This window comes from Podarcis melisellensis (assembly GCF_964234715.1).
Source record: "Podarcis melisellensis genome assembly, chromosome: 1".
Taxonomy (NCBI): domain Eukaryota; kingdom Metazoa; phylum Chordata; class Lepidosauria; order Squamata; family Lacertidae; genus Podarcis; species Podarcis melisellensis.
In genome coordinates this window covers 102228328-102247505 of record NC_138528.1, presented here as the reverse complement: position 1 = coordinate 102247505, position 19178 = coordinate 102228328, and the positions used below count along the sequence as shown (strand labels likewise).

At 40.1% G+C, this 19178-nt stretch overlaps 1 protein-coding gene across 50 annotated transcripts in view; it reads left to right on the top strand.

The window, feature by feature from the left end:
• The window catches only part of NEB (nebulin), a 153449-nt gene that overhangs the window by 58632 nt on the left and 75639 nt on the right, over nt 1–19178 (top strand). For 46 of the 50 annotated variants that reach the window (XM_081927821.1, XM_081927807.1, XM_081927808.1 and 43 more), the window contains 22 exons: nt 288–392; nt 492–599; nt 1153–1464; nt 2551–2754; nt 3820–3924; nt 4023–4130; nt 5207–5518; nt 6548–6751; nt 7458–7562; nt 7844–7951; nt 9134–9445; nt 10656–10859; nt 11301–11405; nt 11547–11654; nt 11980–12291; nt 13297–13500; nt 14405–14509; nt 15927–16034; nt 16901–17212; nt 17864–18067; nt 18150–18254; nt 18878–18982. In XM_081927821.1, coding sequence (XP_081783947.1) covers nt 288–392; nt 492–599; nt 1153–1464; nt 2551–2754; nt 3820–3924; nt 4023–4130; nt 5207–5518; nt 6548–6751; nt 7458–7562; nt 7844–7951; nt 9134–9445; nt 10656–10859; nt 11301–11405; nt 11547–11654; nt 11980–12291; nt 13297–13500; nt 14405–14509; nt 15927–16034; nt 16901–17212; nt 17864–18067; nt 18150–18254; nt 18878–18982 — 3855 coding nt within the window. The remainder of the gene's footprint in view (nt 1–287; nt 393–491; nt 600–1152; nt 1465–2550; nt 2755–3819; nt 3925–4022; nt 4131–5206; nt 5519–6547; nt 6752–7457; nt 7563–7843; nt 7952–9133; nt 9446–10655; nt 10860–11300; nt 11406–11546; nt 11655–11979; nt 12292–13296; nt 13501–14404; nt 14510–15926; nt 16035–16900; nt 17213–17863; nt 18068–18149; nt 18255–18877; nt 18983–19178) is intronic. The other 4 variants (XM_081927819.1, XM_081927805.1, XM_081927806.1 and 1 more) reach the window with 4 other exon arrangements.

Genomic DNA, 19178 nt, shown 5'->3' with positions numbered 1-19178 from the left:
TCAATCTCTTTCTGTTTCATCCGAAGCACGAGAGGAGATTGACTGGTGCTTGGAGATGGTGGAAGACCTGACCGCAATACTCCATGCTCTGGTAACTTCCAGTCTGGATTATTGTGTCGTGCTCTATGTGGGCATGAGGACAAATTCGAAACTTCAACTGTTTTATCTGTTTTATGACTATGATGTTATGTTGAAGGACTTCTGATAAATGTTAGAAGCAAACAAATTGCCATTCTTGGTTGCTGCTGCCTTCATCAAATAATTTATTTACTGGTTGTTGTTTTCAGCGCAAGTATATAGATGCATGGAACAAGGATAAAACCACAATTCATATCATGCCAGATACTCCTGAAATTATACTGTCGCAGCAGAACAAGATCAACTATAGTGATGTAAGTAAAAAAAATTTAAAAATTTAGTAGAGAACCAATTTAGAAGAAATACAAGTGCCCTGTTTTTAAACACACAATCAATCTTTGCCATTCTTTTAGAAATTATACAAACTTTCGTTGGAAGAGGCCAGGAGAAAGGGTTATGATCTCCGTGTGGATGCAATTCCAATCAAGGCCGCTAAAGCTTCAAGAGATATCGCAAGCGATGTAAGTAGTTCTGTTCATGAGTTGTCAGATGCTGTTATGTAATAGGCATTGCATTTTCCCAAACCACTTCTCTTAATAGCAAATAGTCCCAAATAGGCTAAATAGTCCCCCTGTGTTACCAATATTGTCAGTTATCATAAATAGGAATAATCATTGAATACATTAAGTTTTCACAGGTGCCTGCAGATGTTGATGGCAGAATCCAAAATGTCCCTCAGTCCTTCCAATGAAATAGTTTCACTAAGTTCCCATTATGTGGCACCCACGTGTGGTAAGCTAGCGGGTATAGGAATCTTTACCTGTCTTCCAACCCAGATATACTAGGAAGCCTACACCTAGGTTTGGTTCATGCTCACATTTTTTTTTAAATGTTGTTTTTCTTTAAAGCTGTCCCTTTCTGAAAAAATAAAAAAATGCAGAATAACAGGTCCGTTTTTTAATAGATTCGTGAATCATATTCTGTATAAGTACAGAAACTGAGAAATTGCCTGGCAACAAGCAGTCTTCTGGGTAGATGATTTATAGTATGCACATATATTTCTTTCCCCTCCAGTACAAATACAAAGAAGGCTACCGCAAGCAAGTTGGCCACCACATTGGAGCACGCAGTGTACAAGACGACCCAAAACTTGTGCATTCTATTAATGTAGCCAAAATGCAGAGTGAGAGGGAGTATAAGAAAGACTTTGAGAATTGGAAGACCAAATATACCACCCCTGTGGATATGCTGGAGGTCTTGCACGCTAAGAATTGCCAGAAACTGGTCAGTGATGTCGATTACCGCCATTATTTGCACCAGTGGACGTGCCTGCCAGATCAGAATGATGTTGTGCATGCCAGGAAAACATATGAACTTCAGAGCGATGTGAGTATCTTTATAAGAAAAAGCATTTTAAACGTTAGATTATCCAATGGCAAGCGGATTTGAACCACCATTTTCTGTGTGAAGAAAGCCTTTCTCTAAACAGCAGGCAATTATAATTGCGACGGGATCTCGAAACAAAGATTGATTACTGCTCCAGAGGTCCAGAACACCTTTCTGTGGGATGTACATTCGGCTTTTGGTTGAGGTTTGCTCCATAAAGGGGAAACCACTACCAAGGAAGCCCTGAGACTGGGCAGCACCAACAGTTTAGCACCCATCGAAGCAGGGAATTCCCTGCCAGTTATAGGACCTGAGATTGTTGAAATCAGGGAAGCGTTCCTTTAGATACTTGGGTCTCAAGCCATTTTGGCTTTGTATGTTAGTACAAACACCTTGAATTGGGCCCAGCAGCTCACTGGCAGCCAGTGAAGTGCCTTCAGGATTGATAACAGATGGTTCTATTGGGCTGCCCCACTCATCAGCCTAATAGCTGCATTCTGTTTAGATAGCATGTATACTATATATTAGGGATGCGGGTGGCACTGTGGGTAAAACCTCAGTGCCTTGGGCTTGCCGATCGCATGGTCGGCGGTTCAAATCCCCGCGGCGGGGTGAGCTCCCATCTTTCGGTCCCAGCTTCTGCCCACCTAGCAGTTCAAAAGCACCCTTAAGTGCAAGTAGATAAATAGGGACCGCTTTATAGCGGGAAGGTAAACGGCATTTCCATGTGCTGCGCTGGTGCCGGCTCGCCAGAGCAGCTTCGTCATGCTGGCCACGTGACCCGGAAGTGTCTCCGGACAGTGCTGGCCCCCGGCCTCTTAAGTGTGATGGGCGCACAACCCTAGAGTCAGACACGACTGGCCCGTACGGGCAGGGGTACCTTTACCTTTACTTATACTATATATTTAAACAGTAAAAAAAAGTTGAAAAGTTATTGTTTGTTTAATCTGTGCTGACACAAGATGACAGTGTAACAATAATTTCTTTAGTTCATGTGGATTATAAATTATGAAGACAAAAATCCTCTATTGTAATGGAAGGTTTTCATGGAACTATTGTTCTCCCTGCTTGTTTCTTTTCAAACAGAATATGTATAAAGCAGATCTTGAATGGCTAAAGGGCATTGGCTGGACTCCAAGTGGTTCCTTGGAAGCTGAGAAGAATAAGAGAGCCTCCCAGATCTTGAGTGACTACATCTATAGACAGCATCCTGACAGATTCAAATTCACAAGTCCCATTGATTCTATGCCTATGGCTTTGGCAAAGCATAATTCTGAAGTTATGGACCATGTGAGTTTCATCCATACCCCTTCCTTAAAACTCATATGAGCAAATATATAAAGAAATGTGGCTGGTTTAGCAATGCTGTGACTGGGAATATGCAGGCTCTGATCACTTTGAGAATTCGCCTAGTGATTTTATCATTATAACTATTTATCTCTATGAATGTTATCTGACCCTAATTAACTAATTAAGAGTTTCATTTTTGTGCTAAGAAGGCACATTCCATTCATTCTTATTTTCATACTCTTTCAGAAACCATTTTCAGAGCCATTTCCAGAAAGTGGATATGATGGGCTTTGTTTAGTACCATGAGTATTTCTCCTGTCTTGTTAATTAATATATATCTGCAAACAGTTGGGACCCCTCTCAACAGGAGACGTGGAGTGAAATACCACTAATATGTGGATGGCACTAAGCTATTGCTCCCTGTTCCATCTGAAGCACGAGAGGAAATTGAAGTGCTAGCCTGGTGCTTGGAGGTGGTAATGGACTAGATCAGGCATAGACAAACTCGGCCCTCCAGATGTTTTGAAACTACAATTCCCATCATCCCTGACCACTGGTCTTGCCAGCTAGGGATCATGGGAGTTGTAGGCCAAAAACATCTGGAGGGCTGAGTTTGCCTATGACTGGACTAGATGCTGGTCAATAAATTGAAGTGGAACCAGGAAAAGATGGGGGTGTTATTTATCCTCTGGAAGGAGCAGTTGCAAGCATTTTGATGTTCTGGACCCATCTCTGTCAGTGGAGGCCCAAGTAGCCTCAGTGCCTAGGAGTTCATTTACATCTACAGCTGGTATGCCAACTATGGCCCAACTACAGAGAAGACTTGGCCACAGTACTCCATGCTCTGGTAACTTCCAGATTGGATTATGGCAGTTTTCTCTATGTGGTGCTGCCCTTGGAGGCAATTTGGAAACTTCAACAGTTTTATCAGTTTTATGATTGCAAAGGGCTTCTAAGAGATTTTAGGAACAAACAAATGAATGAACGAATTACCATTTTGGGCAGCTGCTACCTTTATCAAATAATTTATTTACTCTCTTTTTTTACTATTTACTATTTTTTCAGCGCAAGTATATTGATGCATGGAACAAGGATAAAACTACCATTCACATTATGCCAGATACTCCTGAAATTATATTGTCACAGCAGAACAAGATCAACTATAGTGATGTAAGTAATGTCTTCAAAATTGTTGGTAGAAAACCAATTTAGAATAATAACAAGTGCTCTATTTTTAAACATTAAACCAATCTTTGCCATTCTTTTAGAAATTATACAAACTTTCATTGGAAGAGGCCAGGAGAAAGGGTTATGATCTTCGTGTAGATGCAATTCCAATCAAGGCTGCTAAAGCTTCAAGAGATATCGCAAGCGAAGTAAGTAGTTCTGTTCATGAGTTGTCAGATGCTGTCATGTAATAGGAATTGCATCTTCCTAACCCACTTCCCTTATTACTTTTTTTAAAAAACATCATTTTTCTATGGCTCAGTTACTGAATAGGTGGATTTTTGTTTTCTGGTTTGAATTGTTGAAAAGGCTGTGATATGTGAATCCCTCATTTATCACAACTGATACATCTACTCTTGTGATGCTTTGGATAGATTTAGATGGACTAAATAGCTTCCCCCATTTTATTGATATAGTCAAGCATCATTAATAGGAATATTCATTGAATATGTTAGGTTTTCACAAGTGCCCAAACCGGTGATGGTGGAATCCAAAGCATGCCTGAATCCGTAAAATAAAATAGTTACACTTTATTCCTAGTATGTGGCAGTATGTTGACAGCTAAAAGGTAAAGGTATAGGACCCTTGACAGTTAAGTCCAGTCGCAAATGACTCTGGGGTCGTGGCACTCATCTCACTTTACTGGCCGAGGGAGCCGGTGTTTGTCCGCATACAGTTTGTCCGGGTCATGTGGCCAGTATGACTACGCCGCTTCTGGTGAAGAGCAGCACACGGAAACACCATTTACCTTCCTGCCAGAGTGGTACCTATTTATCTACCTTCCAATTGGCAATCCCTAGGCTAAGTGGTTTAGACCACAGTGCCAGCAATTGCATGGAACTTTGGCATGGAACCCAGGCTTGTCATTCAAGCTTACACTTAGATTTGGCTAATGCTCGCATTTGTTTTCTCCCCCCTGCCCCCCGTTGTTTTTCTTTAAACCTGCCCCTTCTGAAAACAACACAAAACAGAATGACTGGTCCATTTTTAAAAGATTCATGAATAATATTAAAAATACCTTCCTAAAGGAAACAAATCTTTAAAGATTATTATAGAACCTGTATGAGGAAATAGGAAAATGAAGTGGCAAAAAGATAAGGAAGAAAGATGCTATCTAGATGGGGAAAATACTGTCACAGTCCTCTCAGAATGTGGGATTTTCCAGTGCAGCTATCTGATGAATAATCTTATGGGTAGACGGCTTACACATGCATATCTATTTCAGTACAAATACAAAGAAGGCTATCGCAAACAACTTGGCCACCATATTGGAGCACGCAGTGTGCAGGATGACCCGAAACTTGTGCATTCTATGAATGTAGCCAAAATGCAGAGTGAGAGGGAGTATAAGAAGGACTTTGAGAAATGGAAGACTAAGTATATTAGCCCTGTGGACATGTTGGAAGTGTTGCACGCCAAGAATTGCCAGAAGTTGGTTAGTGATATTGATTACCGTCATTATCTGCACCAGTGGACCTGCCTTCCAGATCAGAATGACGTCATCCAAGCTAGAAAGGCCTATGATCTCCAGAGTGATGTGAGTACCATTTATGTTTGGGCACAGCTAAACGTAATATAAGGTATAAAATAAAGTGGGGGGGGGGTGTCAAAGGGTGGGATACAAGGGTGAGTGGAACTGAATCCTTCCCCTCCCCCAGTCTGCTCCATCAATCTTGGCTCTTTTCTCCTAACCCACCTCTAATTCCAGACAACTTTCAAGTGTTGCAGTTGCACAATGTGAATTAATAAAAAGCAAACATGGTGGCAGTAGTCACTGGTATGGAGGACTGACACCATGGGTAGGCAAACTAAGGCCCGGGGGCCGGATCCAGCCCAAACGCCTTCTAAATCCGGCCTGCGGATGGTCCAGGAATCAGCGTGTTTTTACATAAGTAGAATGTGTGCTTTTATTTAAAATGCACCTCTGGGTTGTTTGTGGGACATAGGAATTCGTTCATATTTCCCCCAAAAAATATAGTCCGGCCCTCCACAAGGTCTGAGGGACAGTGGACTGGCCCCCTGATGAAAAAGTTTGCTGACCCCTGACTGACACCTTCCTATCGGCAGCCCCCCTGTGAGGGGAAGTTAAAAATACCCCTCCCAGGGCTGCAGCAGAGTATCAGCAGGAAGCAGACTGTCAGATATGTAGCACTCCGAATTTCTTTTATTATTTACAGCGAATTAAAACAATAAAGCATAGCTAGTGTGAGCTAAGTGCCTCACACACATCTCTCTTTTGCGAGAGCAGAGAGAGTGAACAAACAGCGGAAGTTACAGATGCTCACTTCCGTTCTCAGGCATAACAGTACACAACAGTACAGGAACGTCAACATGAATATCATGTTAGATCAGCAATGTGAGGCTGAAATCCCAACATCCTCCCCATGCCCATAGCAGCCATGTTATCCTGATACTTGTGGCACTTTTATCCTCATTATGTTGTGTGTGTGTACACATTTTTTCTCTCTCTTTCTGGCATCCTAATCAGGCGGCACCCCCTACCCCAAGCAAGAGTCCTCTATAGCTTTTGGTTTTATTAATGATTCTTTGAATTTCTTATTCACAGAATGCCTACAAAGCAGACCTTGAGTGGATGAAAGGCATTGGCTGGGTCCCTATTGGATCACTGGATGTGGAAAAAGCCAAGAAGGCTGGAGAGATCCTAAGTGAAAAGCAGTATCGTCAGCCACCAGACAAATTCAAATTCACCAGTGTGACAGATTCTCTTGAAATGGAGTTGGCCAAGCATAATGCAGAAACAATGAACAAGGTGAATCTGAGCCGGGCAGTTGAGAAACTAGTATTGTGGTACAAATGTTGTAGCATCTTATTAGAGGGCACTAGTGATCCAACGTTTTTCCATTTTTACTTATTTCCGTTGGGGAGCTTTTTGTATTTTGTTTAACTTTTGCTATTTAACTTAAGGGGATTTAAAAGTACCTAGCTTTGGTTAGAGTTTACATTACATATTTGCAATATGACATACAGTTAACATTTCTTTTAAAGCTGTATTGGCATATAGGTGGGTAGTCAACAAGTAACATGGTTGTGACCCCTGTACATTTCTCTGAAAATGCAACATTTCACTTCATGTATCTTAGACATTTTCGTCAGCTATTTTATTGCAAAGTTCATGAACTGGAAGAACCTTGCGCCTTTTGCATCAGGTAGACTTAAATATGAACAAATAATACATTTATTCTCATATGGAACCTGTGAGGTAGATTTAAACTGTGAGAGCATTACTGGTCCAAGATCACCTTGTCAGCTGCATGGCTGACTGAAGATTTGAACTCTACCCAGTCTTAGTCCAACACTCTACCTACAGCACCACAGTTTGAGGTAGTGGAGTTCTGCCTCTGCAGGCTATTTTAATGCAATTTTCATAGGAGGCCCTCACTAAAAAAAAAAAGCCCTAAGATTACTGAACGATTGTCCTTATAACCACTGTCTCTTGTGCTTATGTTCTTCCACAGCGTTTGTATACGGAAGCTTGGGATAAAGACAAGGTTACGATCCACGTGATGCCTGATACACCTGAAATCATGCTGTCAAAATTCAACAAGCTAAACTATAGTCAGGTGAGTGCCACTTGGATAAACAAAGGAGTTCCTCCATACCAAGGGAGATTGCAAATATTTCAGCCAACGTCTGTGGTTCTTGCAAGGGATGTGAGCCCCATAGTCACCAGATGGCTTGGATTTGTTGAGGCTCAGTAGGCTAGAGTTGCCCTGGAGTTTTTTGTTTAAGTGCAGCACAGTCAAGTTGTTGCACCTCTGTCAGTTATGTAAAATTATGTGTGTGGACATGAAGGACACAGGCATAGATAACGATGAAGTAAACATGTTCTTCTTCCTTACAGAAATTATACAGACTTGCTATGGAGGAGGCAAAGAAGGATGGCTATGACTTACGTTTGGATGCTATCCCAATTCAAGCTGCCAAGGCTTCCAGAAATATTGCCAGTGATGTGTGTACCCAATATGCTCTATGTATAGCTTTTTTTTTTAAAGGGGAAAGCATTTATACAGTATGTGTGACTGTGGTGGATGTTTTAGGCAGTATTAGAGAGAAGCTACATTTCCTTCCACGATTTTGGTTTCATTTGTTAAGGGACTAATTTATTCTGTGAATTATGGGGATAAAAGAACAGGGTTCTTTAGTAGCATTAAGAACAGAGTATTGAAAAAGGTACCTGAGGAGATGTAGTAAATAGAAAGCAGAGTGGCATGAGGAGAGTCCTAGGCACGATATAGGAAGACAGTAATGTTTCACAGGGTTTTAATATGATACAAGCTACAATGAAACCCTGAAACAATTATTTCATGGTTAGTGAAAGGGCAAGTTAAAAGAAAACTCAAAGTCAAAGTTAATTATGTATTAACTGCAGCTCAGCTATTATTAGCAGGAAATGTTTACTGTGTGGAATATTAATCAATAGGATCACTCACTGTAAACATTTATGGGAAGGAAAATAATAATTCAAGCAGAAACTTGGTCTTTTCTTCCCATTTTGGAACTGTTATCAACCCACTGGACATTTTCACAGTGTGGTGAAATGGACTTAGCCAGATGTTAGCCTTGTTTCTTTGCTTTGTGTTTACTATGTTTCTTTATAACTTACTGGAAAAGAAAGGAAAAATATTTGAAGGCAGCTGCATAATAGATTAAAAAAGAAAAGAAAAAAAAGAGATGAAATCCAGGGGAAATATTGGGATTAATTTAGAGCTGAGATTCAAGGAACTGTGAACAAGCTCTGCATCTCCAAGGGACCATGGACTTGTGGTTCATGAAAGCCCCCACTTGATCGCTACATAGCAAAGTAGTTTTTGAACTGGAAAGATGGCGGGAGGTGCTTAAGTATTACCTAAGACATCGGAACTACCTAAAGAGCTTTTTCATTCCTATCCATGAATAATAAAGGATTGAAGAAGAAAAAAAGCTTATCTTGCCAAAGGAACAAAATCTTTAAAGATTATTAGAAAATATGTATGATGAAATAGGAAGATGAAGGGACAAGCATAGGGACAAAAGATGCTATCTAGATGAGAAAAATACTGTCACAATCCTCTCAGAATGTGGGATTTTCCAATGCAGCTATCTGATGAATATTCTTATGGGTAGACGGCTTACACATGTATATCTATTTCAGTACAAATACAAAGAAGGCTATCGCAAGCAGCTTGGCCACCATATTGGAGCACGCAGTGTGCAGGATGACCCGAAACTTGTGCATTCTATGAATGTAGCCAAAATGCAGAGTGAGAGGGAGTATAAGAAGGACTTTGAGAAATGGAAGACTAAGTATATTAGCCCTGTGGACATGCTGGAAGTGTTGCACGCCAAGAATTGCCAGAAGTTGGTCAGTGATATTGATTACCGTCATTATCTGCACCAGTGGACCTGCCTTCCAGATCAGAATGACGTCATCCAAGCTAGAAAGGCCTATGATCTCCAGAGTGATGTGAGTAAGCTATGCAGAATAAACACAGCCAGTGAATTTGTGTCTTTCCCCAAATATATGCTTTTTTATGTAGACAGTTCAAATATATCTGGAAATCAATGTGTTATAAGTGGAGATGAATGGATTCCATCCATTCCTCTCTGTTATTGTTCACTCTTCCTTGGGTTGCCTTCTGTTTGAACCCTGGAACGAACTCTGGGTTTTGTATTGTCAGGAAAGGCTTTTGTTCATAATTTTAAAAGTAAACCTAAAACAAAAACCAGCTAACCACCCCAATGACACATAAAATAAAAGATATGTTTTTAATTGGGGATATTATTTTTTAAAGTTAAAACAACACTTCCAGTTTTTAGAAACATATACAATATTTATATCATTTTTTAAAAAATGCAGTAGCAAAATTGTGTAATTCTGAAAAAATAAGCTAGTTTTTTAAATGAACAATTTCAAGATAATTATTTTTAAGATACCTTGCAAACATTTTGGAAATATATCACCAGATACTTTTAGTTGAGTTACGATAACGTGAAACACCAAAATCCAAGCTGAAATTCAGTATAGGCAGATTCCATTAGCATTCTAAGCAATGTCAGGAATGAGACATCAATGGCACAATTCTACAGATATTTACTCAGAAGTAGCACTTCGTTCAATTGGGCTTGCTCCCAAGTAATTAAACATGTGACAAGAGGCCAAGCAATGAACAAGGGAGCGTGAATCAGACTGCATAGGATCATCAAGTTTGGGCTAAATGAATATGTAGCTGCAAAAGCAGGAGTTATAGTGGTTGTAAGTGTGATGTATTGGTCCTTCAGTTTACACATATTTAATGTTTAATTTCTATGTTTATAACCCAGACACTGGCGGAGAAAGAGGTGGGGGGGGAGCACACCAGCCCTGGCATTGCGATCCCAGCGGGGTGCCATTGCGGCTGCCCCCCTGCCTGTGCTGGGTGCCACAGCCCTACAGGTGGCATGCCACGCCCCCAGGATGCACGCCACGCCCCCAGGACACGCACCATGCCCCTACAGGCGGCACACCACGTCCCCGGGACGTGTGCCAGCCCTGCCCCCCCCCTGCTCTCTGCCCTCCGCTGCTGGAGCATGAAGCTCCGCCACTAAACCCAGAAATGTTCCCCTGCAATAGTAGTTGTTATGTGTGAAGTTGATAGTTTCTCTGAATGCAAGGATAATCTGTGTTCGTATTCCAGGTGCTTTACAAATCAGATATGGAATGGCTGAAAGGTGTTGGTTGGATTCCTTCTGGCTCTTTGGAAGTTGAGAAAGTAAAGAGAGCAGGAGAAATCCTAAGTGACAGGAAGTACCGACAGCCACCTGATAAGTTCAAGTTTACCAGCGTCACAGATTCTTTGGAGATGGAGTTGGCAAAACATAATGCCGAGACAATGAACAAGGTGAGTCTTATGATTAGGCATTTCTAGGACTTCTCTGTGTGTGTTCTCTAATGCCAATACAGTGGTACCTCGGGTTAAGTACTTAATTCGTTCCGGAGGTCCGTTCCTAACCTGAAACTGTTCTTAACCTGAAGCACCACTTTAGCTAATGGGGCCTCCTGCTGCCGCCGCACCACCGGAGCCCGATTTCAGTTCAGATAGGAGTAAGTGTGGCAACAAAATATTTAATATAATGAAATATGATTTAACAAAATTATTTTAGTTAGAAAATCCTGGTGTTATTTGGTAAATTTATATTGTAGGGCATGCTACAATACATTTTTTGTTTATGGATATAAATAGCATATAAATATAATAGCATAGCATCAGTTCCTAAGAGTGCATGTTATTTGATGCTTTTCAAAATACAAAATGCTAACTATTTCTTCTGCTCTCCCACAGAGATTATACACTGAAGCCTGGAATGTTGATAAAACAAACATTCATGTCATGCCAGATACCCCAGAGATTATGCTGGCAAAGGCAAACTCAGCCAACATTAGCCATGTAAGAGCATTTTTTTAAGGATGGGTTTTAAAAATGCATCTGTTTTCTTAAATAATTGGGGATTCTGTACACTGTATATGCACAAATTCTATGTGAGTGAGTTTTCATTCATGGTTGTTGTTTTTATGACTCCTTCTGTAGAGACTTTATATCGAGGGATGGGAAGAGGCGAAGCAGAAAGGATATGACTTGAGAGCTGATGCAATTCCAATCAGATCTGCAAAGGCATCAAGGGACATAGCTAGTGATGTAAGTGGATGTGTTGATTACACACTTCTGCAAAGAAATGCAAGTAACAACCCTGTGGTTTTCAAAATGACTATTATAGAAATAATTAATTCAAACGAAGGGTGTTCGGTCTTCTAGGGTGGCGATGCAGGTCCTTTCGACTGACCCTATGTTGATATCTTCAACATTTGTAATACGCAAGAGCAATATTCCCCAGCCTGATGCCCTACAAAAGTTTTGGATTGCCACTCTTCTTAGTCTCAGCAAGCATGTCCAATGCTTTTAATTAATAAATAATAATAATAGTAATAATAGCTCTAAAATGTGTTTCTTTTCTTTTTTGCAGTTTAAATACAAAGAGGCATATGAGAAGCAGAAAGGGCACTATATCGGGTTCCGAAACCTTCAAGATGATCCCAAAATGGTGTTGGCTATGCATGTAGCTAAAATGCAGAGCGATCGGGAGTACAAGAAAGTATTTAATCAACTGAAGACGAAGATCCATAGTCCGGTTGACATGCTGTCAGTCCTGTTGGCTAAGAATTGTCAGAAGCTTGTTAGTGACATTGATTACCGCCACTACCTGCATGAATGGACCTGCCTGCCTGACCAGAATGACGTCATTCAGGCTAAGAAAGTGTATGACATACAAAGTGATGTACGTAAAAGCAAACATAAAGCACCTGGGTACATGGAGGTGGGATCACAGCTCAGTGGCAAAACACCTACTTTGCAAGCAGAAGGTCTCTCAGGTTCAGTCTATGGCTTATTGAGTTGAAAAGAGTTAGTACCAAGTTTAAAAGGTCAGGTACCTCTCTCGTTGCCTGAGACCCTAGCTTCTGATCAGAGAGGCAGGACTAGGCTAGATGGACCAATAGTCTGAGCCGATATAAAGACAGCTTCCTATGTTTCCATAAATTTCTGAATGGGATTAAAATATGTTTAGACTATTCATAAAGAAATAAAAGTCTGATGCGTTTCAGTCCAGAAACTCCAGCTGAGCTCTCTTATGCAAAACTGTGCAGGGCTGCACAGAAACACTCTACTTGGTTAAGCAGGCTGTAAAAAGTGAGCATCAATAAAGATAAAATTCCAATGTCCCTGGGCTGGATTGAGACACATCATAAAAGCATTTCAGGAAAACACGTTGTAAACCTCATAATGGGAAATCACATTGCAGAAAGGCCAAACTCTACAGCGCCATCTGGAGTCACGATGTTATAATGCATTTAAAACACTTAAAAAAACAAACACACAACTAAAACTAATGTAAACTAATATATGGTAAGTAAAAGTGCCTAAACCTATTTGTGCTGGTGCTGCTACAAATAATTTGGATTAGCAGTCCTAAATACAATAATTAGGGAACAAGCCACACTTTGCTCAGTAGGGACTTTTATGTAACCATGCTAAGGACTGCAGTGTAAGAGTTATTGGGCCTGGTACAAGGGTTGTGTTTAGAGCAAGTGTAGTATTCACCTCAGTTTTACTCAAAGTAGACCCACTGAAATTAATAACCATGGTTAAGTCCATTAATTTCACCCCTAGTCTTCAAGATTTAGCATGGGATGGATCAAACATATGATAGTACGAATTGGCAGACCTTAAATTGGAGGAAACATTTTCAACCATATTGTTAATAGCCCAATTGTTTCCTTTGCAGAACGTCTACAAGCAAGACCTAGAATGGCTGCGTGGTATTGGTTGGATTCCAGAAGGTTCTTTGGAAGTCTTAAAAGTGAAGAAGGCCCAGGAGATCCTGAATGACAGACTGTACCGTCAACGACCAGACTCTGTGAAATTCACCGCTATTGTTGATTCTCCAGAAATTGTCTTGGCAAAGGCCAATGCTCTGCTTCAGAGCAATGTAAGAAACTTTGCATTTGCCTTTTGGTCCTCGGGTATCTGCGTTTTGGATGTGAGGAGAATGTACTTCTAGATGCTCACTCCAGCATGCTGGAATCAAGTGAGATATATGAAAATAATAAGCACAAAACCCATGCAGCTTTGATTTTCAACAGTCACTTGAGGCTGCCTATGCTCTCATTTAAGATCACATTTAGATCCCTCTGAAGTCAAAGAAGGCTTTCCATTGGGGCAATTGGGGTGCAGAGATTGCAGTTTGTTTCATGATCTGTACACTTAGCTAGAGAGCCTTTAAACTGAGTTAATGCTTGAAAACCGTCCCATTCTGACTGCTATCATAGTAAACACCTTTATTTATTCAAATAAATGCAATGCAAAAGTATAGGTTGTATCCAGTATCAGCTTTCCAGTAGTGAATGGTAATACCATTCGTATAAGGTGATACCACCTCATTTTGCCACACTCCCTTACCTATTGAATCCTTCCATGCCAGAAGGTCTCCCAAGCCTTAGGAGCAGTGGGTAGGTGGGCATATATGAAAATTGTGTGCGCCATCTTTATCAAACAAAAGTACCTCCTTACAACTGCAAAGATACTATTGGATGCACCTCTGCATTTGGAACATATTTCTGTATGTTTATCTGATTGTTGAGGAACATAGATGCAGGGGCAGGTCTTGCAAAAGATTGCTTCTGTGATTAGAAATGCCAAACATTGCAATTTTTCTAACAGTGGAGTAACCACTGTTCTTTAATAAATCCCCAATAAAAAAGCCTTATGTGATGCTGCACACACGATTAGGCCACTTACACAAGTAGCTTGTATGGAGGGTTTTGTATGTATAATCTCAATATGTACTTTGTACATTATGACAGAAAGAAGTACCGTATTTTTTCCCTCATTAGGCATTATATCGTGAACTCTGGGATAAAGAAAAGACACAGTTTACTCTTCCAGCTGATACTCCTGAGATGGTTCTGTCCAAAATGAATGCTCTGAACGTCAGCAAAGTAAGAATTAAATGTGAATACATCTGTAAAGCAATTCTGACCTTTAAATAAGGGGTTTGGGTAAGAATTGCCTTTCAATTAAAATTGTTTTATGATTGGAATTGAGAATACTAAAGGATGAATATATGAAATGCCCATTCAGTTCTCTATGTAGTAACCAATTCTGATTAGCTATGAGTAATGCCCTTTCACTGAATTCATGATTCCCTAGACTTGAGCAAACAAATGGAAGGTGGGAAGCAGGAATGTCTTTAATGTGAAAAATATGATATTGTTGATAGCTTATATCAAGCTAGGGGGTTTTCTGGAGCAGATTGGGTGGGGCAAAGTAGAGGAAGTTTTGTCACATCTACTGGAATGATGTTTGATCTTTCTCATAATACTGAATATTAGAAAAAACATTGCAATGTTTCTTAGTGTGAAGTTAGATAGCAGTAAGTAAGAGGATTTAATTTTATATTTTATTTCATCCCTTCGTTCCTCAGTTTTAACTCATTTATTTTTAGGCTCAGTATAAAAACATACATTTTTCAGCATTTATTTGAGTAAGATACATTATATGCTAGGGACACGGGTGGCGCTGTGGTCTAAACCACAGAGCCTAGGACTTGCCGATCGGAAGGTTGGTGACGGGGTGAGCTCCTGTTGCTCGGTCCCTGCTCCTGCCAACCTAGCAGTTCGAAAGCATGTCAAAGTGCAAGTAGATAAATAGGTACCGCTCCGGTGGGAAGGTAAACGGTGTTTCCGTGCGCTGTTCTGGTTTGCCAGAAGCGGCTTAGTCATGCTGGTCACATGTCCCGGAAGCTGTACGCCGGCTACCTCGGCCAATAAAGCGAGATAAGCGCCGCAACCCCAGAGTCGGCCATGACTGGACCTAATGGTCAGGGGTCCCTTTACCTTTACTACATTATAAGTTTGAATACATGTACCGGTATACACCATAGCAATAAAATTCTATTGGAGCTTGACATGGAAGAAAAGGCAACATGGTAATATTTAATGCATCCCGTGCCATGGAATGACCTTCCCCTAGAGTTACAATGGGCATCTACAGTGATGATATTCCTCTGGTTGGTTTAAACACACATACTCACAAAGGCCTTCCTAATCAATGATGTTTTAGTGCTGGCTCTGTTGTGGCATTTGTGCTTGGAACATGTTGTTGCTTTACTGTGATGATTTTATTCGGCACACTGACTTACTATTTTATAATGAGGCCAATTAATGTTTTCATAAATTATTAAGTCAATCCATTTTTGTTTAGTGTTTTTCATATTGTTTGATCAAATTTACCATTACTTGCACTTAGAATTACAACCTGAAGATCTTAAGCACATGAGTTAATATTCAGGACCCTTACTAAAAAAAAAATTGAAATACGCTGATATGAATGCTGCGTTACTCATTTCCTTCACAGAAACATTATGAAGCAGGGTGGGAAGAAGCCAAGAAAAAAGGTTATGACTTAAGAGTGGATGCCATTGCAATTCAGCATGCCAAGGCTTCAAGAAACATTGCCAGTGAGGTACTGTCAACTGTTGTATATTATTTCTGTAATGTTATTTCCTAAAAGGCTAAACAGGTGGCTAATATTTTGGTAAATATTAGGAAACTGATTTTAGATTAGCATTTTCAGTTTTTAGACTGTTGGCACGGATACATCCTGAAATTTGCTTACATTGGTTCTCAAGCTGTAGAGATCTTTTCTTCCAGCATTGGATATTGCCAGTTAAGCCAAGATGAGCTATTTTTCACAATCTTAGTTTAACTGGTCCCAAAATGGCAGGCATATTTTCAAGCAGACATATTAAATCTGATTTTACAGCCATTTATAGTAAATTATTACATTTCCACATTGGCTTGTATTTTTAAAAAAAGCTTTCATGGAAATTCATCAGCATCTTAGCGAGAAATTCTCCTAATATAATTTTTGTGTGCAATTTTGCCTAATATACACATTTTTGCGAAACCATTTTCCCTAATGAAATTTTGTATGATTTTCACTAATGCATGTTTTCATATTCATACTTTACACAAGAGTATCCATTTCTGCATGCACTACTTGGCCACAGATGTGCACTACAAAATTTGCAGAATGTGAATTTCAAAGCATAGTTGTGCTTCTTTTGGTTCTCATTTCAAAAAGTGTGAACTATGGAAGTGTGACTTTAACTGCAAACTGGACTGCATTTCCTTCTCATCCCTAATAGCAAGTCCAGGTAAATATTTTATAATATAAAGACAGAATTAGGGAGCCTTACTATGCTTTATCTACCCCCTGAATATTCTATAGTCGAATCCCTTGAAAATTGAAATACCAAGAACTTCTACTAACATTTCTCCTTGGAATTCGTCAGATTACTTAAGCTTCCAATTCTCTTTCCTGCTCAGTACAAGTACAAAGAAGCTCACGAGAAACAGAAAGGCCACTATGTTGGATGCCCTTCAGTGAAGGAGGACCCTAAACTTTCATTTGCTGCCAAAGTATTGAAGATGCAGAATGACCGGTTGTATAAGCAAGCTTACAACAAATCCAAAGCCAATATTACTATACCGGTGGACATGCTGTCTGTCCAAGCAGCCAAGCAATGCCAGTCTTTAGTAAGTGAGGTGGACTATCGCCAACATCTGCACCAGTGGTCTTGTCTGCCCGACCAGAATGATGTGATCCAGGCAAGGAAGGCCTACGAACTACAGAGCGATGTAAGTATATCTGTCCTCTGCAAAGCCAAACAAACAGCACAACTCTGCTGGGACAGAAGGCAAAAGAGACATCATGGTAGATAGTGGTGGAAGATTTCCTTTTCTTAATTTTTACTTTGTTTCGCTGATAACATCTGTAGTTGCTTTATTAATGAAAACTGGCCTTGTCACATTTTCACGTAATTTAATCTTCACTTGATTTCATCATGAGTACCTTGGAAGAATTGAAATGTTGTTAGTTCAGAATGTCCAACACATCATACAGACATGATTGACATGATAGACTTGGCATATCTAAAAATAGCCAATGAATCCATAACCAACTGGAGGGCTGTCATATGTATGGATTTGATTATCTTTCTGCCCACTCTATCTAGCCCAATCTACACGTCTGGAACTCTCCAGATGTTTTGGTCCACAACTCCCCAGCCAGCATAGTACTGATCAATGCTGGTGTGAAATATAACTGGAGGTCAAAGAAACATTTTGGTCTAGTCCAGAGAGATAGTACTGCTTAGATCCTGATGAAGTAATTGAGACAAGTTTGTCCTGACTTTCTGAAGTTCCATTCATTCTGTTTGCTACATGAAGTATTTCTTTTGAATTGAACTGAAATATCTTGCCCTTCCTTTCTGACATTTTCTCTCACAGGCTGTGTATAAATCAGATCTGGAGTGGCTCCGGGGGATTGGATGGATCCCCAATGAATCTCCAGAAGTGAAGAAGGTGAAATATGCGCAGGAAATTCTGAGTGACAACGTTTATCGCACTCCTCGGGATCGTTTGAAATTTACCCACATCGTTGACACTCCTGAAGTTGTGCTTGCCAAAACCAACGCTGAGCAACTGAGTCTTGTATGTAACACCTTTCAGCAACATGACATTATTTTAATTATTCAGCGGAAAGGAATTAACAGATAATTCTGTATTTTTGTAGGCTAAATACAGAGAAGCATGGGATAAAGATAAAACTACGATCCATGTGATGCCAGACACACCAGAAATCATGCTGTCCAGGGCTAATGCTATCAATGTCAGCAATGTAAGTAAATCGCTACCATTCTTCTTACGATGCAACTCTACAACCTACTTCAGTTACTCAGATGAAGGGGGCTTTGGATGTTATAAGTTGGATGCAGCAAGCACCCATGTAAATTCTAGGTGGGGTATTGCACCTGCATTTATTTAGCTAGTTACAGGTAGGTAGCTGTGTTGGTCTGCCATAGTCGAAACAAAATTAAAAAATTCCTTCCAGTAGCACCTTAGAGACCAACTAAGTTTGTCATTGGTATGAGCTTTCGTGTGCATGCACACTCCGTATCTGAAGAAGTGTGCATGCACACAAAAGCTCATACCAATGACAAACTTAGTTGGTCTCTAAGGTGCTACTGGAGGAATTTATTTAGCTGTTTGTATGCAAACTGGCAATCTATTGTGCTTGTGGAGATGCCACAAAACAGATGTTAGCACTTGTTATCCATAATTACTTACATGCACTTTAAATACTTTTCCTTACATAGTTTTATATGGAGATAACCTGTAATGTTTACCTGCAAAAAGCAGGAGTGATTAGAAAAAAGTAAAAGCTGATGCACAGTGAGCTTTCATAAATATGTAAGTGCTGAAAGAGGATGACAATATAATGTTGTTGGTTTTTTGTTGTAGAAACTTTATAGGGAATCATGGGATGACATGAAGAAAAATATTGACCTGAGAGCTGATGCAGTCCCAATCAAAACAGCCAGAGCCTCAAGAGAAATTGCCAGTGATGTAAGTATGCAAATAGAATTTGATAGTGTTTGGTAATCCATTGTATCTAGACTTTTGTATCTAATGGAATTAAAATGCAGGAAACAGAAAATATATTAAAGTTCTCAGTTCAAGGCAAGATATAAAGACATTATGGGCCATCTTTCACTAACCTAGTGCCCTCCAGATGTTTTGAACTAAAACATCCATCAGCTTC